This window comes from Limanda limanda, chromosome 3 (assembly GCF_963576545.1).
Source record: "Limanda limanda chromosome 3, fLimLim1.1, whole genome shotgun sequence".
Classification (NCBI taxonomy): Eukaryota; Metazoa; Chordata; class Actinopteri; order Pleuronectiformes; family Pleuronectidae; genus Limanda; species Limanda limanda.
Genome location: NC_083638.1, coordinates 9,619,999 through 9,645,897, shown reverse-complemented (window position 1 = coordinate 9,645,897; position 25,899 = coordinate 9,619,999). Strand labels below are relative to the sequence as shown.

General features: G+C 40.0%; 3 protein-coding genes across 3 annotated transcripts in view; 2 read left to right on the top strand and 1 right to left on the bottom strand.

The window, feature by feature from the left end:
* The first annotated feature begins 1,630 nt into the window (after positions 1–1,630).
* LOC132999011 (uncharacterized) lies at positions 1,631–4,897 on the top strand. Its single transcript, XM_061068779.1, has 7 exons — positions 1,631–1,642; positions 1,761–1,873; positions 2,323–2,419; positions 2,892–3,255; positions 3,583–3,708; positions 3,859–3,989; positions 4,646–4,897. Exons 1-7 carry the CDS (start codon positions 1,631–1,633, stop codon positions 4,865–4,867), a joined length of 1,065 nt encoding a protein of 354 aa, XP_060924762.1. The 3' UTR covers positions 4,868–4,897.
* Positions 4,898–6,304: 1,407 nt separating this feature from the next.
* Positions 6,305–15,642, bottom strand: ace2 (angiotensin I converting enzyme 2). Its single transcript, XM_061068611.1, has 18 exons — positions 15,451–15,642; positions 15,203–15,361; positions 14,987–15,080; positions 13,745–13,888; positions 13,423–13,538; positions 12,613–12,718; positions 11,716–11,813; positions 10,952–11,124; positions 10,075–10,301; positions 9,313–9,457; positions 9,022–9,120; positions 8,198–8,320; positions 7,793–7,970; positions 7,434–7,484; positions 7,185–7,282; positions 6,980–7,093; positions 6,493–6,687; positions 6,305–6,404 (listed from the first exon to the last, which is right to left on the bottom strand). Exons 1-18 carry the CDS (start codon positions 15,640–15,642, stop codon positions 6,305–6,307), a joined length of 2,412 nt encoding a protein of 803 aa, XP_060924594.1.
* A 4,760-nt stretch (positions 15,643–20,402) lies between these two features.
* nhsb (Nance-Horan syndrome b (congenital cataracts and dental anomalies)) overlaps positions 20,403–25,899 on the top strand; it is a 44,611-nt gene continuing 39,114 nt past the window's right edge. Inside the window, exon 1 of the mRNA XM_061068814.1 lies at positions 20,403–20,682. Coding sequence (XP_060924797.1) covers positions 20,403–20,682 — 280 coding nt within the window. The remainder of the gene's footprint in view (positions 20,683–25,899) is intronic.

The window sequence follows — 25,899 nt, the reverse complement described above, 5'->3', positions numbered from 1 at the left end:
CTGTGTTGACCTCTCTGTGTCCATACTGTAACTTGCATTATCATGCTGTCTGTGTCAGTACTGTACTGTTCTCTGTGTGTACTGAAATAAACCTTTTTGTGTGTCTGTTTTATGTTTGACTATGAAAAAAGTAGGCCTACACTGAGACAGTTTACAAAAGGAGAAATGGCTAATTCTCCAGAGTCAGTCAATCATATGGTGTGTTCCATTTCGATGATTGTGTTTTCAATTTTGCACTTCAGTGTGCTGTAAATGCTTGGAAGTGTGTAAGCAAATGCTTAGTTGTGTTCTCAATAAATGGTATGTGTGTGTCATTTGAAAACATGGCTGTGTGTACCAAATGAAAACACGAGTTCCATTTTGTGAACAGTGAAGAGATTTGATTGCAAAGAGTCATCTTGCAAAGGGAGTGTCAGGTTTAACATTTTGTGTGTGAGGTTTTGAGTTTTCTGTGTGCAGTTTTGACAAAGCCGTTATTGTTTTGAAAAACGTGTGTTAACAATTGTGAAAAACTGTAAAAGACACAACATTTTGACATACTGGATAATATTCTTCAGAAAAAGCTGATCAAGTAAATTCCCTTTTTAAAAAACCACAAGGGAGGTCACAAAATGAAGCAAACGGACCATGACAGTTTGTGAGGAACCGTTGATCATCCATTCCATTAGTCATTAGATACGTTTGATTAAAAGAGGTAAACAATACAGATTTATATTGTTCACTCTCTCAAAGAGGAAGTAATTCTCTTGCAGTAGTTCCCATGATGACGTACTTTATAACTGATAGAGGTTGTTATTTCCTCTTCTGTCTGTTCATGGATCGATGGATAGATAGAGAGAGAGAGAGATAGATAGAGAGATAGGTAGATAGATGGATAGATGGATAGATGGATAGATGGATAGATAGATAGATAGATAGATAGATAGATAGATAGATAGATAGATAGATAGATAGATAGATAGATAGATAGATAGATAGATAGATAGATAGAGAGAGAGAGAGAGAGAGAGAGAGCGAGAGAGAGAGAGAGAGAAAGAGATAGATAGATAGATAGATAGATAGATAGATAGATAGATAGATAGATAGATAGATAGATAGATAGATAGATAGATAGATAGATAGATAGATAGATAGATAGATAGATAGATAGATAGATAGATAGATAGATAGATAGATAGATAGATAGATAGATAGATAGATAGATAGATAGATAGATAGATAGATAGATAGATAGATAGATAGATAGACTGAAGTAGAGTGGGCAAAGTTGCTTAATTGCCCAAAATATATCCCAGATACAAAAACGTTTTTATATCCGAACCAAAATATCACATTAAAAAATAAAATAAATAATGATAAGAAGTCAGTTAATAACTCAGGCCTCTGTTGACGATAAAAATAACTTAATCCCACTTCTCTTGTTCCCCAACAAAGGTGTGTCCCCTTTTTATCAAAGATTTCCTCAGCTTTATTCACTTCCTCATCTGACTCCACTGGCCCTTCACTCACACTTCCCCTTCTCTTCACACAAAGCAGAAGCACAGAAACACAGAGGGGTTTTAAAGTCTGTCCCCACGACTGGTGCTGGCTTCAATCTGTGGCATCACAAGCAGCGAATACTTCCGGCACCATGGATCAGACTGTGGGTGACAGAATCCAACTACCTCTAACACCATACGATTTGGGATGTGCCTTTTAAAAGGTTTGACTGTGATGCTTTCCGTTCATGAGAATTCTGTTTGTCTTATTCTAATCCTCAGGACTCTTCTGTGAATGGAGGTGTGCTCATCGTCCACCAGCTCAATGAAGGAAAGCACCAGTATAATGTGGAAAACGTCTACAAGAAACAGATTGGGAAGAAAATGTTTGTCAGGTACAAGTTAAACTCTTTGTTTTTTTATACATTCACTCAAATCTAAATTTTCGTTGAGCATATATTCTGTATATACATATATATATATATATATCTATAATTCAAGAATTATTGTATTTGTAACCCGGACTAAATTCAAGCAACTGAACATCACAAAAAAACTCAAACAAACAATCTAACGAAAAACGCTGATGTGATGGTGATGTTTAAAGTAAACATAGAAAGAACATAAAAAACAAATAGTAAAAACTGTCCTCCCATCAATGTTGATTATAACCATAATATGGCCCAAAAACAAGGTCTAAGAGGACTTCAAAATAAAACATAAACCACTCAGCAGAACATATTATACCACTTTCTAATGACTCATACTTATTAATGTCAATTACACCTGAAGCAAACTAATTTCAACTGTTCGTCTATGTGTCATTTATCACAAACACTTGCAGGAGAGGGGACAGGCTGATGCAGATCAACGGTATGGACCTGCAGGATCTCCCACCGGAGGAGTTGGCAGGGATGTTAGCGGAGGGGAATCCGATCCTGGTGAGTCTGAGACTCTGTGTGTTTGAGTCAGGTGTGGATGAAAACCAAAGCATCTCCAGGACGCAGTGTCATGTGAAAGTAATTCTACTTCCACTCAACATGCAGCATTTTAATCCCATGATGCTGATGATCTGGTGAGGCAGGCCCACTATAGACTGATCAGACCTGGGTGTGTGAGACCCGACCTCTTGGGGTCTAATTGGGGTCTTTCCTCTTGATCCATCGCCATTGGCCACAGTCTGGAGCAGGGTTTCTCCATGGATGCCTAACTCTTTGAGCAATAAAGCCCCTGGAGTTAACCTCCACTGGGCGGATTATTGCCTTCCAACCTCGTTGTTCTGCCTCAGATGCCATCTCCGCATAGTGCACCTCTTCCTTGACTGCTCCTTTTTGTTATATTGTGTTTTCTACACACCACAATAATTCATAATAAGTGAGATTACAAATTAAATTGATTCTCTCTCTTCTACAGATGGTGCATGAGCAGAAGAAGAAGAAGAAGCACGAGGAGCTGCCGTCCGGCGATGACAACACTTTTTATCCAGTTTCTAAGGAATCCAGAATGCTCAGTTTCTGCATGGAGATGAGGAGGGAGGAGGAGAATGAAGTGGTAGAAGAAAGTGAGAAAGGGTGTCCAGAGGAGAATGCTGGTCAAGGTGAAAGTGAGGAGAACGGGGAGAAGAGGGACATGCTCATCGTTACCATGACAAAAACCAGCATCTCCGTAGTGGCAGGGCGGGGGTGCAGCTCCGTGAGTTCTTGTCAGGGATGTGAAGGGAAAGGATGTAACTTCAACGATGTTGTCATTGTGTCTGACTCAAGCACAGTGACGCTTGGTGAGTACGTTTTAGCCTCTCCTCTCCTCTCCTCTCCTCTCCTCTCCTCTCCTCTCCTCTCCTCTCCTCTCCTCTCCTCTCCTCTCCTCTCCTCTCCTCTCCTCTCCTCTCCTCTCCTCTCCTTTCGTAAATGTAATAAAACAACAATGTAAAATGACTTTATTACAAGTAAAAGTTGTTCAAAAGTAGAATACATGAGTGCAACTAGCTGTATCTTTTTATTGGACTTCATTAATGATAATGCACACAGATTCTAATAATCTAACAATGCAGTATATGTACACAGAGGATGTACAATTATAAAAAAAAAACCTGTGTTACTTTCAGTTCCAAGAGGAGGCAGCAATTTCATTGAGGTTCAGTCGTTGAACGCTTCAATCAAGCATGTGGCCACCCACAATTACCTGAGAACCCTGTGCTCACACAAATCCCTCTACGCTTCACCTAATCCAGGTTTGTCTTCCACAGCAGCAACTAAAATAATCACCTGACTGATTCCAGTTTGATTTATTTAATCTCCAAAATAATGATGATTCTCTGTGTTGTGGGAATGGACTAATAATTACTTTTTTTTTTTATTTGTGTGTGTGTGTGTGTGTTCAGAGAATATGACGATCTACTACTACAAGTCAAACGTGACTTTCAGAGGAATACCAGTGGTTCTAAACATCACCGGTTCCAGCTGCTTCCTCAGGTGCAACAAGGAGGGAGAGAGAGTGTTTCTACAAGTGGAGGTAACGGAATTCATGTCATTCATCATCCTGTAACAAAGTCATTTTGTAGGTGCATTATTCACCCAGTATGTCATGGGTAAAGTAAAAATGAGAAAGTACTTTGTATGAACAAAATTTTAAAACATATATATTGTAAATACACACAGGCAGACCATAGACCCAGATTTAATCCTAAGGAGATTTCATATCATAAAATACTCATGAAGCTTTCATGGAGTAGTCTGGACCGTACTCTGTATTTGGAGATGGACGACATGACTGCTGCCTCTGGTAGCTGGCTGCAGTATAGGCCCGAAATCCTGCCTCCTACGTGTCATTTGACGTAACTAAAAAGCCAACTACATTTTTCTGTCATTTCAGTCGATCTGATCACAGTGATATATGCCAGAGTAGCAATTTCCTGCAAATTTGGGTTTTAATTATTAATTTAATGCTTTGGTTTAGTGTCCGAGTAGTGGGAGGAAGTGGAGATTTTTATACACAGTCCATGGTCAGGAACAAAATTACTGACTGATTGAACAACTGTTTCAGGAGAAGTCAAGTGTTGTTAAAAAACAATAAGGGGATTTTTTTTTTGTGTGTTCTGTAGTTATTTAAAGTTGATTAAGTTTATTTGGACAATTCTGAGACCCAAATCCACACTTTTGTCGTTGTAGACGTGCGAAAAACGCAGTCTGAGTAGGATTTCCACGACCGAAGAGAACAAACTGTCCTACCTCTTCTACATGATTTCTGACTCGACAGCACACACCAAGTTTGAGTCAGCGCTGCACCTGGGATGGTTCATCCAAATCCTCAACCATGACTCAGCAGTGACAATGAAAGAAATGGATGGATGCGAGCAGGACCACACATTTTTCTTTGTTATTCAGAAATGATGGGGACGTCTTTGTCTTCCCAGTCAAGTAATTTACAGGAGACATATTATTATTTTTACTTGTGTCCTTTATTGTTTTTTGGGGGATGTAAAAGTTCTGCAAAATCAAAAAGTCCAAAGTCTGCATCAAAGGGAGCTCCCAGAGAAAACCCTGCTCCTGAAGCTCCTGAAGCTCCTGAAACTCAATAGTGTCATGTGACATGATATCCAACCTTTGCATAATCCCTGTGTAGCAGCTAGTCTGACATAACACCAGAAAGTGATTGATCAATCAGAGCAGACTGGGCTTAATTGGGTGGAGGGCCTTAAATAGACAGCAGCTAAAACCAAGTGTTTCAGACAGAGGCTGAAAAGAGGAGCTGCAGCAATCGACACTGTGAGACATCAGAGCATGTTATACCTCAAATTAAAACTGTCAACCTGAATATCAGAATTATATGTCTCCTTTAAACATAAAAAAATATCTTGTGACTTGTATTTGGGACTTGAAGGTTACATAAGAATAAAGAAAAACATTTGAGAAGCTCTTACGTTTGAGCCACTTGTCCAGTAACAGAACCAAATGTCACTGTGTCAAATTCTGTAATTGCAGAGGTGCATAGATATTAATCTTACAACTGTGGAAGGAAACGTAATCTGTGTGTATATGTTTGGTCCAGACTTCAACAACATTTTTTGTTGTAGGGCAGTGTGTTGCTTAAAGTGAACTTTCTGTGTATGTAACTAAATATTTATATATGCATAAATATATTTAAACAGGCAATGTGATAATCATTTTATTCTTTTAGTTTTTTCTAATTATATGACATAAAGTATATACATGAATTAGAATAGAAGCACAAACATAAATAAATTCTGATTGTTCTATTACCTGCACAACCAGGTGAACATCACAACTACATTTAATTTGCAATTTCAAAAGCAGTTTAAACATTTGACAGTATTTCAAAAATAAATTATTGCTGAACTGCCATTTATTTGACTTAGACTGAAAATATCTGAATATCCACATCACAGAGGTAAGAAAGAAAGTAGAATCGAATGAAGTATACAAATATAATGTTCTACAAATCATAAAACTGAAAATACAACATTTTTATTTTCCTTTTATCTTATTTTGTGTGTAACTTATATTTATGATGTTTTGATTCATTATAGCGCACTACTTGAACGATAGTAAATATGCTTACTTTACTACAATTAGGTGTACTTTTCTTTTTCTTACAGGAGTATTGACAGTATAATAACAGTGAGGGTCAGAATTCCAGACAAACACAACCTTTACACATATTCACATTTTGTCATGTTGTGGTTTGATGAGAGATCAGTAAAAGAGGGAAAGGCTTTATAAAATCATTTGTATTTCTTATTGTTGGACGGTGACTCTGAGTCCACTGTCGATCGTGCTGAGGAAAACCTCCCTCCGGTCTGTGTGGAATCAGAATCCAGTTTGTTCATCATCATTGTTCTCAAAGGCTTTGTTGGTTATCCCCTCGATGTCTTCGTACGGATTCTCCGTGGCTGGCTTTGCAGATTTCCTGCAAACACACGGAGACACAACACATCTCACAGTCTCACAGTAAATGGTCCATCATGCCGGGAAATGAGTCTTGAGGCCAATCTTACCTTTTACGTTCTCTGGCACCGGAGACAATGAGGTAGGTGCCCAGGAGCACCACGGCTCCCATGACCACCCCAAACACCACCAGCCACACCTCCACTGGCTGCTCCACAGGAGGGGCCAGTGTTGCTGGGATACCCGCGAAGTACAGCGTCTTGTCATCCAATTGGAAGGCATCGTTGATTCGGCCTCTGGATAACCTGGGATCAATATCAACACAGGTTTATTATTTCACATAGCTATTAGATGTCCTCAGGGAAATGTCACACTCAAATCCTTCTGCTACAAATTTGATAAGAGCCTAGAGACTAAGAGACTTTCGTTAACATTGCGAGATAGAGCATTTTTCCTTTTTGTTAATATCTCAGAGAATAATTCATGGATTTTGATGAAAATTGACATTTGGTGCAGGTCCCCCAAAATGTATCTCGTGAATTTTAATGTGGCTTCATGAGGTGGCGGTTGTGTTTTCATTATTTTCTGGTGCCTCACCGTATGGCAGCCTCCAAGTCAGTCTTTGGGATGTACACAGTGGTATTCGGTTTGGTGACCATAATGTAGAAGGAGATTCTCTCAGTCTCGTTGGAGATGTGGACGTCCTCTGACCTGCAGTTGCAAACAGAGAAAAGCCCTCAGACAGATGTTGCAACGGAGGAAAAACTCTCTTTACTCTCAAATTGACCCAGTTAATACTGACGTGAAGGGAAGTGTCTCGTTCTTTTGTGCGTAGTACTGCCTCAGAGCGTATGCAATGTTGGTCTCGAACAGGTACAGCTCGTTGTCGTTCCAGGAATACTGAAACACATTATGGTACATGAATATTTGCCAAGATACCAAACACACTGCAGATACATTTCAATTACTATCATTTCATATGTAATAAGCATGTAACCCTACAGCAATAACACATCAAACTACAATATTTGTAATGATTAATAATACTTACAGCGTTGTCTCCCATGGCGGCCTTCAAACTTATTCGTACTTTGATGGCATACTGGGTTACTGTAAATGAAGGTAATTAGATGATACAAATAAACGTCAAATAAACATGACATGACAGAAACAGTACACTCAATAATGACAAATACACTTGCCGTGCAGGAAAACAAAGAACAGATGGGAAGGAAAGATTAATATGTCGTGTCAACACAATTTATATTAAGTTCCCTCTATGAGATAGTTAGCTTAGCTTTGCAATTAGATAGCATCGCTCCGTCCAAAGGGAAAATGCCTAACTATGTCAACCACATTTAGTTTTATGTTTTTGTATGTTTTGCACTCACATGGATCCATTGGATCTACTGGATCTACTGCTGGCTGCCAGCCGACCATCCTGTTGTGTTTCTTGTTGTCTGCCTTCAGCCACTGGTGAAGTGTTGCAAAATAATCCAGCAGGGGCTGGGCGTCCATCTTGACATCACCAGATATCGTGTGCAAGGCCCTGGTCCAGGACTGGGACCTCCCCAGCTCCAACATGTCCCTGGTGGAAAACGTTGATGATGATGATGATGATGATGATGATGATGATGATGATGATGATGATGATGATGATGATGATGATGATGATGATGATGATGATGATGATGATGATGATGATGATGATGATGATGATGATGATAAATTACTGACGCTTACATCCCTACCTCATACGACAGCCTGATATAATGTGATACAGCAAAATAACTAAAGGAAGGAAGTTGTTCATACCTCAGTTTGGTTCCTGCTACGGTAGAATTGGTAATGTCACATGAAGACAAAGGACCAGTGTGACCAGCAGCATCGCACAGCGCTTTTTGGAACTGAAACTGGTAGATGGTTCTGGTGAAGTACCTGTATTCAAAACCATTGAGACACACACACACACACACACACACACACACACACACTCACAGATTAAAACAAAGTACAAACATAAAAACATACGAATCTGTGGCTACAATGAATTATGGAAAATAAAAAACACATGTTGAAAGCAATGACTTTGTTCTATGAAACTGTTCCTTTTACTCACCTCTAACATTCACACACACACACACACACACACACACACACACACACACACACACACACACACACTCACACACACGTGGGCAATGTCTTCTGACAGAACTTGTTGCAGTGGTTTGTTTGATTATTTAAAAAATCAAGAGAGCACTATAATTCTATGTCTCTTGTTAGTGATTGAAATCTATTTTATATATTCAAGTTTGTTTTGTTTTAATTTAGTTTAAACAAATTAGTAGTTTCATTGTAATGTTTTTTTTATTTTGAATTTATGTTGGAATCATATCTTAGCAATTTCTGTGACTTTTGTAATATTCATTTCCATTTATGCTGCCATATGCTCAGGTTGGGGAAGGGTCTTGTATATTTGTAAATTGATGTAAATGTATAAAACTATATAAAACCAATAAATATATGTTTAAAAAAAAAGAGAGCACTATAAACTTTTCTTTAGAGAAAATATAAATGTTCTCACCAGAGAAGGGGCTGGAGTTAAGTGTTATAAATGTATGGTTATGGAGAATCACCTGATGAAGGAGTAGTCTCCAGACACATGGAACAGAGCAGGAGGATCACAGTAAGACTCATTTCTCGGCACCGGCTCCATCACTCCCACCATCTCCCTCCTGTTAAGACAACACAGTCAGCCCTGACTGACGCTGTAACAGTGAAGCAGCTGCCAAGTTTACGCAGCATAAAACACGACTTTATTCGTCTGCAGCATGTCCATTTTTAATTACAGTGATGTCCATTTTTGATATAATTTACCTGTAAACGTTTAAAACTACTGAATTATTTACAGACGGCTCTCTGCTTACTTCATCTCCCACCACCGCTGCATCCATTGGTCCTTGGGGATGTTCCCTGCGAACACCTGCCACCTCCACTCCTCCAGCATGTAGGTGAACGGCAGCGTGGCCACAATGGTGAGCGCCTGTTTGAGCAGGAAGTTGATCTCTGTTTCTGCAAACACCAAACGTTAAAAACAAAAGTGAGAGCTGGACAGAGATATATGTGTTTCTGGTCTCAATGTCGTTTGAGTGGCTGAGCTCTGAGCTCTGTTTAAAATGGAAACAGAGGAATAGTATTCTTCCTGGACTGTTTCAGTGGGCGTCCTGCAGAGCCGTTAAATGTTGGTCTGGATCCTAATCAGGGGGAAGATACATTTTTTTGAGATTGGATGTTTTTTGGAAAATTTCCCATATTTTCCAGAAATTGAAGATAAGGGGAAAGTTGGGCCCTAGCCGAGATATGTGCTCTACAAACTGCTTCTATATGTCTCTGTTTTGTTCCACGCTTACGTTTATTGAAGGCAAGATCTGGCTTTTGAGAAACTAATGTTTTTTGTTGAAAACAGCTGCCTGCTGGTGGAATCATGCTAAAAGTTTCCAGGAAACCTAAAAAATCAGCTGAAAGATACTAAAAAGGAACCACACATTTGACAGGAGTCACAGAGTCTGTGATTATTCTCTGTGGGTTCACTTGTCTAATTCTCTTACATAACTACTAATTATAGCAGCTTTCATGTTTTGGAGGGTTAGTCAATAACTGGCAGTGTTTTCTACAACTCTCAATGTTACCTTTATCATAAGTGAAGTTAGCATCCAGGAGGCCCAGGCTCTGCAGGTGTTTGGGCGTTGCAGCAGAAAGAGACATGATTTCTCCGACGGCCTCGTGGAACCCCTCGTTGGCTCCGTCCCTCAGGAGGTAGGACAGGTTGCGGTAGGCCATCTGGTATTGGTTGTGGCCCATCTCGTGGTGCACAGTGAGGAAGTCGTCCATGTTGACCTTGCTGCACATTTTGATCCTGAATATAACACGGGAGAAGTGTTGATGTCAGCGGTTATGAAGTCTGATGCAGACATGATACCCTATCAGATCTACTGCACCAATAAAACATCCTCAATAACAAGTTACTGATGAGTCACATTCACCAAGGCCCAATAAAATATATAAATAAATCAAGTTCTGGTCTGACACAGGTGAAGTTACACGGTTTCAGGCAGAATAAGTTTTATTCAGTCATTTTTACTGAAGAGTTGTATTTTAAAACCTGTTGAACAAACTTTGCTACAGGGTGTCCCTTTGTGTGTGTGTGTGTGTGTGTGTGTAGTTAATGGTTAACATCGTGTTTGTCTAACAATATAATTATCATTATGATAATGATATTACACTACTATCATATCTATGATCTACAAAATAATATATATTTATATACTTGTGTTAATAATTAACAAGGTTTACAACGATGTGAAGCAAGAGCGGCCCCTTGGAGAGTCGAGTGACGGTTACTGATTGGGAAAAATGTAATTAGTCATACATCTTCTATCTTATAATTTCCTGAACTTCATTCTGTTTATTGTTCTGTTTTTTCTATTGGGCTGTGAACTTCCCCCAGCGTTTTAGTCTCAAGATTGTACTTCATGTTAAATCTGTGCATTAATATAAAAAAGGTACCTAAAGTCTTCCCTGTTCCCCATGTCCCAGGCCGTGGGGTGACACACCACCTGGCGTCCGTCGTTAGGCTTCACCAGCATCGACTCGGTCCAGAAGTTCGGAAACATCTCGTACAGGCCCACGGACATGAAGAACTTCTCTGCTTCTTCGAAAAGACGAGTTTCATTCCAGCCCTGAAATTTCAGTTGACATTTGGTAAATGGGCTTTTATTTATATAAAGCTTTTCGTCTTATTGATCACTCAAAGCTCTTCACAGTACAAGTCACATTCACTCATTCACACACACATTCCTACTACTCCTCCATACGCAGTGCACTATTCCTACACTGCCGGCACAGCTGTCAGAACCAATTTGGGGTTCAGTATCTTGCCTAAGGACACTTTGGAATGCAAACTGGAGTAGCCTGGGATTGAACCGCCGACTTTGTGGCTGGTGGGCGGCCCTCTCTACCGCCGAAGACCTATTTTAAATAGATTACTTTCTTTTTCTGTTTCATTTAATGCACCACATTAAAGACATGATCCTCATGTGTACCTATCTACTGTTTTTTAAATATTATATTTAAACCAGGCTGTGGGTCAGGAGGTAAAGCGGGTCTTTCAACAACTGGGAGGTCGACGGTTTCAATATCAGTCTCCCCCATTCTACGTGCCAAAGTGTCCTTTTGCAAAATACTGAATGTGATGTTTGATAGAGGAAGTGCTGCACATAGATGCACCTTGACTCAAAAAACACTGTACAATTACTTTAAGTGTGACGTACCTGCTCCACCATAGTCTTACTGACATCAATATCTGGTTTCTCAGGGTAGGGGGTAGACAGAGGGTACAGGTTGGTCCAGAATCTTCCCCACATGTCACCTGAATAGTAGACACAACTGATTATTTTTCTTCTTACCACAGTCGGTCTTATTCAGACGTATATAGCTGTAAAGTGATTTATTTTCCAATAGTTTATTTGAGCCATAATACAAAAAAATTGCATTTAAAATAGAACCAAGGAAATACAACATATGTCACCAGCTTTAAGATTTCCTTTTTCCCAACATGTATCCTGAGATGACTGATTTCAATTAGAAACAGCATCAGTGGCAGATTAATCTACAGAACCACCAAACAGGGGCAGTGATGCGAGCTGCTAGACAACAGAAGGAGACATACTTCAGTTCTCGACTGGATCTGAACACGTACATGAACATTTTGAATCTCTCTGTTCTACAGCTGTTCTATTTATGATGTGATATTAACATTTACAATTCTGAACTGCAGCGTTTCACATCATGTTAGATCATCTTGTGATCAGATTACCTTTCGCCAAGTTTGTTTGTGTGATTGTTGGATTTTTTCAAAACTTAATGAACCAATTCAATTTTAGGGCAAATCAGAATCGAAAGGGCAGATCCAGGATTTGTTTTCAATTTGTCACACATTGTGAGGTATTTTTTTAGTCTTATATCAATATAAGAAACATTTCAAGAAATATGTCCATCATTAAGCTGTTGACTAGGATGCATTTCAGCCATAATCAACAAGTTACAGCAAAAGACAATAATTGTAAGATAAAAAAAAGAGGTAAAGTAAAGAACAGAGATATCAGAAGGATTCATGTTTCCCGTTTTACATTGTGACATTATTCAGAAAATGGAAATCCTCATCCTACCCAGCAGGTGGGCTGGCAGAGGTCCTTTTGGATCAATGTGTCCTGGGTAGACATCAATGAGCTTGGATCTCACGTAGGCATGCAGCTCCTTGTATAATGGCAGGATCTAAGAAAAAAACAGTTAGACGCCAATATATTTATCCAGTTTGAATTTATGTCAAATATACATTCCAAAAATATTTTTTAATGTATATGTCAATATGTCCAAAGAAGAGATAGATGTAGGGAAAATAAAAATAAACCATCTTCTGAAAAAGTATGTTACGTACAGAAAGAAATACACTAAGTTTGCAAAACCTAAAGGACGATCACCACGTGAAGCAAAAATCTTGAATAACAGTCGGAGAAACGTGGATATCTTTCCTTTGCCCTCTTCATATTTAACACACCGGTCTGGGATATTTAGATTGAATTAAGTTACATGGAGTAACGTTGCTTCTCATCAAGTTTAAACCGAGAATTGTGAATTTAAACAGCAGCTTTTCATTAATTCAATCCGATTATCTAGAGTGTGAAAATTAATTAAGTACAGAGAGGAGGAATTTTTTGTGTTTCAATAAAATCAATTTTAATTGGCCAGCATGTTATTATAACACCCACCAAACCTCTTCTTTGTTCCTCCAAATATCACATTCAATAGGTTTGTCTTAAAGGTAACCCTTTCAGCTGCTGAGCCCCACCCGAAAGTTGTCAGGATTGGTTGATGAGATTTGTGACATCACAAACCCTGGCAAAGTAACTTGGTAAATCTTTTCACACAACATCCATCACAGAGCCACGGCAGCAGACACGGACGGACACTGGACGTACCTCTTTGTATATTGAACGCACGTCTCCCATGAGCTGGTCTCTTGTGTACTTGTACTGAGGATCCTCCTCGATTGTCTCATAGTTGGATCTCCAGTAAGCTCCATAGTCATCAAAATCTGAAAGAGTCAAGAGTCAGAGGGAAACAGATTAAGAAAGTTTAAAAACAATTGTGTTTTTAAAAGTTATTTTCTGGAGTTTTTATTATTATTTATTATCCTTATTATTATATGTCCTAATGTAAGTGCTATATAATATATACTACAAGATGTCAATACAAGAAAAAATTACACAAAGTGTCATGTTTCTCTTTTGAACATCTCACTGTTTAGTTTGGAAGCTTCGTTCTTCAGATCCACATATTCTTCATACAGGGGTCTCATCTCCTTCCCCGTCTCCTTCCTCCAGCCCTCCCACACGTGCAGGCGCTTGGCGTAGTCTTTGCTGTTGAACATCACGTCCTCCAGGCCTGTGAACATAAACATAAATGTTTGTCTCAGTACTTCTTCCACCACTGTATGTTAGAAGTGAGTAAAATAATATTTAAAAATGATAATAGTTAATATACGTTTTCATAGAACAATGTCATTGCTTTCAACATGTGCTTTTTAATTTCCATAATTCATTTTAGCCACATATTCCTATTTTAATGTGTGTTCCTTGTTTTTAATCTGATTGTGTGTGTTTGTAATTTGTCCCTTCTCATATTTAATATTTCAAACTTGTCAGCTTGACCAGGACTCACTTACAGAAGAGATACTGTATCTCAATGGGACCTTCCTGGGTAAATGAAAGTTAAATGAATAAAATAAAGATTATATACAAATGTTTCTATATCTGAAATAATATGGTTGTTAATTCTAATTCTAAGAGTTTTTAAGCAGCATTTTAACTCAGTATTTTCCAATGGGGACGAGCATTTTTTGGATGCATCACTAAAAACAATGTTCTGCCCAACAAATCAATATACATTTTTCAATTTGTTGTTGTGGTGAAAAATTGGATAATTTGACATTACTAGGCCTTGAACAGTTATCTAACAGTTATCTTACCTAACCCTAAACCATCCGAGATGTTTAAAGAAAAATCTGTCTTCATAAATATAGCTGACAATTCATAGACATATGACAAACCAGAGCATTATGGATTTTTTGTGAGGGGTCACAACACTAAAATTACCGTCCACCATCAAGACTTAATCTCATCACATTGTTTTCTTTAGATGTAAAATATCAATACGAAAACAAACTTAAGATGTCGGTTATTTTAATAATAATATTTCAATTAAGTATTTCAAAATGAATGACAGGTATCTGAACATCACACTTGTTTCTTTCCACCATTTAGCCGTGATCCTGTTTTGCTGCTGTCAGAGTTTAAATTCAAAGGACTAAAAATCCCAGTAACATGATTCCCATAATGAAATAAAGTCTCAACTCAAACACTCTAAGAAAAGCCACTTTCCTTTTCTCAGTGACGGTGTTAATTATAAACGGCTCTATTTAACCCTGGCTGACAGCAGCAGAGAAGCCACGTAGCCATAAAGGTTGTTATTAACAGAGCGTACCTGGCTCCAAAGTCTGGCAGTTCAGGGGTTCGTCCATCAGGCACACTTTGGCTGTGCTGTAGATTGTATTCATCTTACTCATGATTTCACTCAGCTGCAAAAGAAGAATGTGAAGTGAAACGAGCACACTGGTGACAGAATAAGAGTCACTGCGGTGTTTAACAGCTGGAAAGAATGTTTTTAAAGTAAGATATTAAAGTCGGGCAGCAGTCTCACGCGTGCGGCCTTGTCCTGGGACAAAGCACCGGCGCCTTTGTCCTGAAGGGAGATGAGCTGCAGTTTGATTTCTGGATCTTTGATCTGGTCGATGGGGAATTTCAGGGACTCTTCTGACATCTGAGTGTAAAAACTGCCCCAGATCTGCCCCTGTACTGACTGCAGGGAGGTAAAACAAGGTGATTCAAAAAGGATGTCACTGCATCTGTATTTTAGGGCAACTTCAGGGTGTCTTTCCCGGTGCTTACCAGCTTGTCCGAGTTCTCCTGGGAGATGTCGGTGTTGTAGGCCCATGATGCCAGAGAGTAACTGTACATACGCTGCGTGGCCTCTTCGTCGAACCTCTTTAGAAACTCCGTCACGTTCTTCTCCAGGTCCTGAGCAGAGACGACGCAGGACAGGGCCAGCAACGTTACAAGAATCCGAGCTGACACCGCCATGGCTTCAGCTCTGTCCACTCACACACACTAACTCTGAGAAGGTGGGACACTTCTCTGTTATACAGTTTCAACAACCTTCTGTGCCGCCTTGGCCTTTGGACGCCAGAGCCATAACTGAGGGTGTATCTGAGTTTTCATTTACAGAAAGAACATTGAGCGTCTCCGCAGACACTGTGCGTTATACTTTGAAAGATTATCAGTAGCAAATCGACATTTAATCTCCCATGAGAGATGTTCAGTCAGTTGTACAGAAGGAGATCTATTCATTCTTCTGTTGGTTGTAAACATGTTAACATGAGAACCATATTAAAAACCTATGGTTAAATGAAAAGTTTAGAGCAAAGAATCAAGACGACCACAGTGTAAAAAACAATGAATGTTGTGAGTGAATCAAGAGGAAATAAACTTTATATGACGGCAGTTTACAAAAAACAATAAACTATGAGCAAAACATGGACAATATACTTTTTATTCCTTGATCTTTTGAATGCAAAACAATAAACTATGATTTCTTACTGAATATATTTCCTTTTTTATGGCCTTTTCTTGAAAGGCAGAATTTGTTACCTCTGATAAGAAGGTTATGTTTTCAGCCCCGTAAATTTTTTCTGTTTGTTTCTAAATAAAATGCTGCACAAACTACTGAACAGGTTTACATGAAACTTGGTGGAAGGATGTAGTATGAGTCAAGAAAGAACCCTTTAAATCTTAGTGTGGATCTAGATTAGAGTGCGGAGACTGATATGTGTGTAAAAATCCAAATCTAGTGAATTTAAATTGAGTTTAATAATGGGACTGGGATGGAGATATTCATTCTGCTGAGTTCCATTCTAGTATTAATTGTTTTTTATTTTTTATTAAAATCTTTTTTTTTATCTTAACTTTTTAGATTTGATTAACTTTTTAGTCTTTGTTCTCTTCCACGTTTTAAATGTAAATAAAGCTATTATAATCACTAAAGTTATTAAATGCACAAAAAAACGATTTCAGCTCCAATAGGTGTCTTTTCTAACAGAAACGTGACCTTTTGAGGAGAAAATGTCAAGCAAACAGGAAACAACAGTGCAAGAATCCAACCTTCTTATCATGTGGCTGTGGATTTCCGAGCAACAAATAATGTGCAAGTCATGGAACACGGATAAGAAATCAGCCACGAGGACAAAGTTTATTATTTAGATTTATTACTAACAACAGGTTGCTTAATAGTCTCTCTCTCTCTCTCTCTCTCTCTCTCTCTCTCTCTCTCTCTCTCTCTCTCTCTCTCGCTCTCTCTCTCTCTCTCTCTCTGCAACTAATTAATCAATAATTTACTAAAAAATCCATAAAATACAATCAATAAAAAAATGATCAGAGTCGTTTTTGCATCCACAGCAGCAACTTGACATTAGATCAGGAAATATTTTTGTATTCACTCGCCTCAGTTGAACAACTTTTAAAAAAGCGTCAGTGCTCAGACGAGAGTTTGGTCTTTAGGTATAAATACATTTCTGTTTGTTATGGGTCACAGTTATCCTGATCAATCATTTATATCAGTGCAAATACATATTATTAATAAGACTACAATGGTCTTACTATTGTAACTCTATGAAATATAACCATTTAGTATAAAAGAATACAAATAATGTTCAGAGCTAAATCAAAGTAACCCTCAGACTGAGAGAAATCAAACAGAGATGTGGAAAATGCCAATAAGGTTTTTTAAAATGTGTAATTTCCCTTTTTGATTTTTTAAGAGAAATAATTTTTCAGGGCAATGAGTGTAAATGTTTAATTTGATATAAAATATAGACAGGCAAACAAAAACCTATTCTTCCGCTTCAATCTATATATGATGTAAATACTTAGTTTACACTGTCTTTTTAGTTTATATTTGTTGTACAAGATCAGATAAACTCGAAGCACCTGCAGAACATCCATGGCAACATTAACTTGAAGCAACAGTGCCTCCCTGTGGAAAGACTTGGGATAACCGTGCTCATTAAAGGATAGGTTCACAGTTTTTCAAGTATTTCTTAATGTTATACAACACATATGTACATTAAAAGCATCTGTAACCGATACTCCTGAGTCCTGATACAAATGTACTGTTCTTGTTCAGTGAATCACTGCCTCAACTCAGCAATGAGATATAATGAGGAAGATAACCAGCAACCCTTACTATCATATAAATGTAATGAATCAGAAGCAAAGTACAAGGTTCGTCTTTGAAGTGTGTCTGTGCGGACATATAAAGTATGAATATACAAACTAGAATGGCTACAGTACAGTGCATATATCTCCGCCAAGGTCCAACCGTCGCCTTATCAAACCACATTTAAAATCACTAGATCTAGATTTAGATTTTTGCATAAAGACCCATGAATTATTCTCTGAGAAATCAAGGAAAATGCAAAAGAAAACTTCTTTAAAATCTCACAATGCAAGTGAAAAATTAATTCCTGGATGTGGCCCCCTGACATGAATCCAAAAATTGTGTTGGTTTCTTCCCTGCTCCAAATCTTCAACCCAGTTTCATGTTAAAACACAACAAACGGAGGTAAGAACTTAACCTAATGTAACTTTCACATAACTGTAGTGAATAAGAAGCTAAGAACAACAATTATCTTTGACATGTGTGAGTGTGATCATGTAAAGAATGAAACTCAAATAAAGAACAAGTACCTAAGACGTGTGGTTACAGTAGTTGAGTGAATCTACTTAGTTACTTTCCATCACTGCTCACTTGCTGACTGAGTAGAGTCGATACTTCCCGTGTTACTTGGTGAACTCGTCCAGGACACTGAGCAGAACGCCCCCTGGCAACACATGAATACTCATTAGATCTAAAGCAAAGATCAACAGGCCTTTCACGTTCATCATGGCGGGGGTTAATGGTCGCAGCTCGACTTATTCTGAATGAATCACTCCATGATTTATTTGCTGGGATGTGTGTGCAGAAGGTTTTTACAGTGTGCAGCCCGCTTGTCTCCAGCTCGGAGTGAGGCCCATGATAGGTTACTGTCAATCTGCGCTGCCTCAGATTTGCTGCAGCAGCAAGTTTACAGCCGACATGTCTATATAGAGACTGAGCCTGGAGGCTATAGGCTAATCACGGTGAATGGATGAGACAACAGCCAGGCTTAGCATTCTGGAAACTCACATTCAGCAGAAAAAAAAGAGATCTGTTCACTATGTAGAGGTTCTTGCTGTAGGTGAGCTGTTCCTAGAAGCCCAAGGTTTATTATTCTATTCTATTACGTTTAGAGGATACACAGTGTACAGGGAAGTGAAGCTTTATTCCAAGTTTATCAAGTCATGTGTTTCCGTTGGTTTTAATTTGTAATGTTAATGCTTTCTTATTGCTTTTAAATGTTTTATATTATTTGCCCACATGTCATAGCTCTTGTCAATCACATTTATTTTTGTCGATTAAGATTTGGGTGAAATGTTGAGGAAGAAAAAAAAGGGGCAAATAAAAACACAACGCAACAGCAAATAAAGAAACACTATTACAAATGAGAACACACGACAACAAATTAGAAAACACAATGGCAAATAAAAAACAACACAACAGCAAAAGAAAAACACAACAACAAGTCAGAGAACTCATGGACAGTGTGTCTATACAATAAGCAACACGCCTGGTACAATTGCATGAAGAACATACATTTGTGTTATAAGTTACTACAGTTTTGTGTTGTGATTTGTTGTTGTGTTTTGCACTTCAGGGCCACCATAAGCAACAGTTCACTGTAGTGAGAGTCTGCAGCATCATTATATCTCAAGATCATTCTGACTAATTCAATTCTACTTGTGGTTGCGATCAAGTTGCAATTCCATCATCAACTACCTGAAATTCTTACATTGAAGTTCTGCTCCTGTAAGAAAGGATCACACTGAACCTCCACTGATCCAGAGCTGAAACAGAAGATCATGATGAGGCTGAAGGGAAATCAATCCCATTTTCCTCATAGATCTAATTTACGACAGCAGGGTCAAAATATAAAAGTCTGAACTAATCACCATCTTGTAATGAAACGCCCCTGACATGATGAGAAAGTTGTGAGGGCGGGGGGGGTTCAGTTCCGGCCCCACATGTGCACCTCTCCGGGTTTTACCTCAGCCTCCTCTCTCATCCTCTCAGCCTGGCGCTGATCAGGCCACTGAGACGAGCTGCGACAATCCCCGGGAAACACCACAGCAGCACCGGAAACACAAGGACACACTTTGAAAATAAAGGTCAAAGATCTGCAGACTGTGTACTGAAAATATTTGAAATATTTGAAGCTGAACATTATGGGAATAGTCTGCATGATGTTGTTTGTTGATTTGTGCTCAATAATTAATTCTGCACCCCCTCTCCTGCAGTTCCACTCCTCCAATGCTCTTATTTGGAAACGGTGCAGCGGTGCGTCCTTTGCGCAGCGGGAGGCTTGACGCTCGCACGGAGGTAAACCCATGATCGCAGACTCCACACGCATCCTCACACCACTGACCCGAGCTCAGCCGTGTCCTGCATGTGTGTGCATGTGTGTGCATGTGTGAGCGGGAGTGTGAGTGATCCCCGGAGACCAGCAGCAGGATGGAGCATCTCAAGGAGAATGGGGGAACTTTGGATTGACGCCCGGGGATAACGCGAGGGTCGGCCCGAACCTCCTCGGCTCTGTCGCGGATTTAAAAAAAAATATTTGGATGTTTCCCCCGTTCCCCCTCTTTCTTCTAGGCAGTGGGAATTTACACTTGGCTCGCAACTCCCGTGATTTGTGGCGTGCGCAAAAAAAATGCCATTCGCCAAAAGGATTGTGGAGCCGCCGCTTCTGTGCAGGAACCACATCCCCCACGATGAGGGTCTGCTTCTCGAGGACCTGTGTGCCATCAATAACGTGGTTCTGTCCCGGACCTTGCGACAGCTGTCCGACCTGGCCCGGCACGCCTGCTCCTTATTTCAGGAGCTGGAGAACGACATCCTCCACACCAACCAGCGGGTCTGGGTCCTCCAGAACAGAATAGGCCAGATCCAGCAGACTGCCAGTGCCCTAGACCCTAAAAAGGAGGCAGTGCGTAAGTACACCAAAAAATAACCCCCCCTCATAAAAAAAAAAACACCACCCCATGATTCACACCTGAGCGTGTGTGTGTGTGTTTTTTTTTTTATTCATCCACACACCACACTTATGTGCCTTGGAGCCTCGAAGGGCTCCCACCTTTAGAATGCATTCTCCCATCATCCAGCTGCACGACGGCTCTCATCCAGCTCATTGAAATGTGTCACACGGTTGCATCTGCACATCGGAGCCGTCCAGCATCACCGGGATGTGTTGACTGCTCATTCATTTGGCGGTCCAGACTCGGATGTGTGTGTGTGTGTGTGTGTGTGTGTGTCAGTCGACGGTGGAGGGGGTGAGGTGGTGTGTGTGTGTGCGGGGCGGAGGGGCGTGTGTTGCCGCTGCATTGGCTCAGCATCGCAGTCTCGTTACTGCGGGTAGCGCACACCTGAAGCATGCACAAGGCTGTGTGCAGGGGGGGGGGGGGGGTGGGGGGTGGGGGGGTCGTTCATGCTAAGGGGAGAGAGTACATGAAGTTAAGGGTCGAGCTTCTCTTATTGAAAAGGGTTTGGAGACGTGTGTGTGTGTGTGTGTGTTGGTGCATGTGTGTGTGTGTGTTGGGGTTTTCACAGGCGACTCCCCCCACCCCACCCCCCCCGTGCGCCAAACCCACCCTCTCCACATGCAGCCGCACCACCACAGCATCAATAATGGATCCAGATGTCCTGTGTTGCAGGTTCAATATGAACCGGTCATGTGTCTGCATGTTTCAGGTGGAGCCGTGGTCACAGCCAGGGAGTAGAAGCCTTCAGTGCGAGACTCGGTGTAACAGTACGCTCTGTACAGCAGCAGCAGCAGCTACAGATTATTTATGTCCTCTGCAGTCCCTTCAGAATAAAGCTTTTGATGTTCCACCGTCCTTTGGCTGGTTTCTGGTCCACGCTCAGTGCAGCATATCGCCGCTGTAGGTTATCACAATCTGGGACAATCACAAGAAGAGCATTTTGGGGCCTAAAGCTACTGTATGCTCATGAACTCCCGCTTTAGATTTACCCCCAACCCCCAACAACAACAACACACACACACACACACAGTCAGAGCATAGGAGCCATGTCTCTACAACACAAACCAGTCTCACTGCTCGGCTCTGTTTACTCCTGTTTGCTGTGGGTTTGGATGTGTGAGGCTCCGATGTCGAGACACATATACGAGGTCTCTTGGATTTCAGTCATGTGAGAAATATAGACGGGGACAGCCCGTTGGATTTGTAGTTCGGTACAACAGTCCGAAAGTGTCATCCGAGCTGCACACAAACACACAACAGCTCCCTCACATCTCAGTGTTCCTGAACCTGTCGGGGCAGCTACACCCAGAAACCCTGTCTGCTTCACCTGTTGTGCTCAGAAAACCCTCAAATATTGATTGTTTTTGTTGATTTGTTGGATTGTGCTTCCATATCCCTGTAGCCGGTCCAGACACACGAGAAAAGTATCACTTAGCAAATCCAAAGATGCTGCACTGTTGGAGTTTAGCAAATTTGAAATCCACGAATGAGCTAATGCTATCAATTAAGGCTAGTGCGTTACACAAATAGGAAATAAAAACTAAATTACAGATACAATTCTGTTTAACTGTCATAATATTCTCTGATCTTCACTTGTCTCTTGTGGATGCTTTTTGAGGGAGCGCATGGGAATTTAGTATTTTGTATATGTCCTGTTGTCATCACACTTGCCATTTATTGGGTTGTTGATGGGCGTGAGTCTAACGTCTGCATGTTGTCAGGTCAGCAGGTATTAGTCTTTCTGTTTGAATGGCGAAAATGAAAGGAGCTGCTCATTTTATAGTCGATAAGGCTACAAGCAATCAGCAAGCCGCTTCCCCTTCTTCTTCTTCTTCTTCTTCTTCTTCTTCTTCTTCTTCTTCTTCTTCTTCTTCTTCTTCTTCTTCTTCTTCTTCTTCTTCTTCTTCTTCTTCTTCTTCTTCTTCTTCTATTGTTTAATAGTCTCTCTACTTCCTGCGATTGGTTCTAAACTCTGAACTATCCATGAAAGTGTTTTCACACCCTACCTACACCAACCAAATCTTTTTGGTGGGACAAAATATTGGTCCATGGCTGTTATTTTGATTCGGGCTAAACTGAAAAGTCAGAAGGTCCAGACCCAACAAAGAAGGTGTGAAAGCTCCCAAAATCAAATAAAACAATCCAAGAGGCTGTTGTTCTCACAATGTAGAGTAAGTGAGTACAACCTGTGAGCTAGTATAATCATTTTATGCTGCTAACTTTTCCCAAACTCCAACTGGCTTCACAACCTCCTCCTCTTCTTTTTTTGATGTATAGAAGTAACATACATGATGTGTCCTCCTGTATCTGCCTATCTTCAATTACAATATGACATACTTCAAAACACTGACACAGTTTACTTGGTCAGAATTGTCCACTGTGGTATTTACAGGCTAAAGATATGCCACCATTGTACTGGATGTTTTTATAGTGAATCTGGATCTTCATTCATCCATCATCACTATTTTTGGAGGGAAAAAAACACATGAAATGACTGAAAACTGAGAGAATCACTCTGTGTGTGTGGGACTTCAGTCTGAGTGCTCTATGGGCCAGGGCTCAGACTTGGACGCCCACCAAAGTTTTGCTATTTTTATTCAGTTTTCAAAAGGGCTATAATCCTCGCCTCTTTCTCTCAAATGGCAGAAATGACCCCAAGGAGCTAAATATCTCTGTGTACACACAGACAGGGATTCAGAATCCGTGACAATGGTTTCCTCATGAGAGCATCAAGATCCAGAGCAGCCAATGTGGGGCTAACCTGGATTCTGATCCTGGACATGGGAGTGGGCAGTTTTCAGATGGTTTTCAGTCAGTCGTGTTGGACATTTATCAAAAGTCGAAGTCACATGTTAGCACTAACAATAAGAGCTTTCCATTAACACGGCACTAATGGTCAGGATCATTTGTTTTGATTGATTTGCAAGTGTCATTCCACGATGTCGGCCTTGAGTGACACAAATACTGACATACACAACGTCCTGAAATGATCATTTAGGTCATAAAATCAAACCATTATTTAGTTACTGAGCAAACTTTTCAGTCATTTATTTCCCTTATCGCTGACTGAGGGGATTTGCTTCTATTTTAGTAAATCCAGCTTTCTACATAAGCCTTATAATGGCTCTAGTTTTATTCAACCCACCTATATGTAAGTGCAACTCATATTTTTACACTTTTATAAGTTAAAGCTTCAGTTACCTCCACCAATGAGGTTCTGATTTCACCGCTGTCCGATTGTTTATTGGTTAGTTTGTCAACAGGATTACACAAAAACTACCGATCTGATTTAAAAAAAACTTGTTGGAAGGAGAAAGAAAACATTGTATTTTGTCCTGGTGTCTGAGGCAACAGCCCCTAATGTGTTATGAATATCCCCAGATCTAAAACAAATATACTTATTTAAATATATGACATATAAATAAGAATATTAAAGGCATAGTTAGTGTACTGGTTACTTGTCATTGTTGGTATATTGTAGTACCTAGTTAGCTGATCCACTAAGGCAACGCTTGAAGGTTGTTGATATAAGAAGCTTGTTTTTAAAAAGCAGGTGCGGCCGGGTGGAGTTAGAGGAGGTGGATGAAGAGTTGTGTCCTGGTGCTGTAGCAGCAAATCCAGAGTCAGGATGTGAGAACAAGCTCCAGTTGTCGGAGAGGAGAACTCTTCAGCTTCATAGCTGGTCTAGTGGCTTTAGCTCAGGTCTCACATGGTTTTGAGAGACGATATTGGGCAGGAGGTGAGGTTCACCCTGGACGAGGCAGACACCCGGCTGACATTCAGAGACAACAACCATTCACAGTCACATTCACACCTACGGACAATTTAGAGTCTCCAGTCAACTTAACCACAGTCTGCATGTCTTTGGACTGTGGTAGGAAGCTGAAATACCCACAGAAAACCCACACAGAAACAGGGAGAACATGCAAACTCCACACCATGCCGCCCTCTACGAAAAAACAAGTATTTCCAAAGCCTTTACATATGATTACAGCAAGGAAAATCATCACAACAAGACGGGGAGAAATTCGGAGGAAGGGATGAGGTTATAGCGATGTTATGGGAGATCGATGTTATCAGAGCACAGAATCCATCGATTACAACTGTTGATGACACTTGATAAGAGTAAGTAATTCAGTAAATAGCAATATAAAGCTGATTGATGTACATCTTTTTAAACATCGGCCTGGAGCTGCATTCAGTAAAGTGTTGCTGTGTCCAGTGACTGTCAGCCTATATGGAATATTGAGCAACGGTCACTGCTATATATGGCTGATATACCGGTATCAGAATTGTTTTACCCTCTTATATTTGTATAAGCTGGGCTCTAATATATAGATAAGTATGTTTATGGTGTAAATATACGGGTAATCACCAGATCAAAAAATTGACATCTGGTTTGATTTTGGTTGGTTAGATTATTTTTGTGTGAGAGGAAAGAGGAGAAGAGGGAGAGGAGGAGACGAGGAGATGAGGAGTGAGACAGACAGAAGAGAGAGAGAGCTACAGGAGAGGTGAAGAAGAGGAGAGCATCAGATAAAACCGAACAGACACAGAGTTTGTCATAGGTCAAATTTGTCACAGTTGAAAAGGAGCCCAGTAGAAAAAGAAGCTTTGAGACGGCGTTGGTCAATGTTCGGAACTGAATGAAGCTTCGTCAGCATTTCCTCCCACATATATGACTGACTCATCCAAGTTAAGGCCTTTATTCCTTCTCAGGGTTTTAAGGTGAATGAGAACTCAGATTATTACGGAATCAGATTATTTCCTGTCATTTGACAGATTTACATGTTTAAAAGTGGACTAAATCGTTCCAGCTCTAACTTTCCTGAAGACTATGAGTATCATAAATCTGCAAAATAGAACCACTTTAATGGAACATTTAGGAGATTTAGAGAATATGTCTATGATTATATGGGGAAAAGTCATTATTTTTTAAGGGTAAATACTGGTGGCCTGTGTTAAAATAAGGAATGTGGAGCATCTTGTTAAGTTTTTCTCTAGTCTCACAAATATAATAATACTTTTGGCACATCAGCAACAAATTAGTATCACAAGTTTGGAAAGATTTTTCAGGAAATTGTCGGCCCTGAAGTAAGAACCACATGAACACCTTGCTGATTCTGTTGGTTTCTGGTTGTTTCCTAAGATAATTCGTTTTTTTCTCAA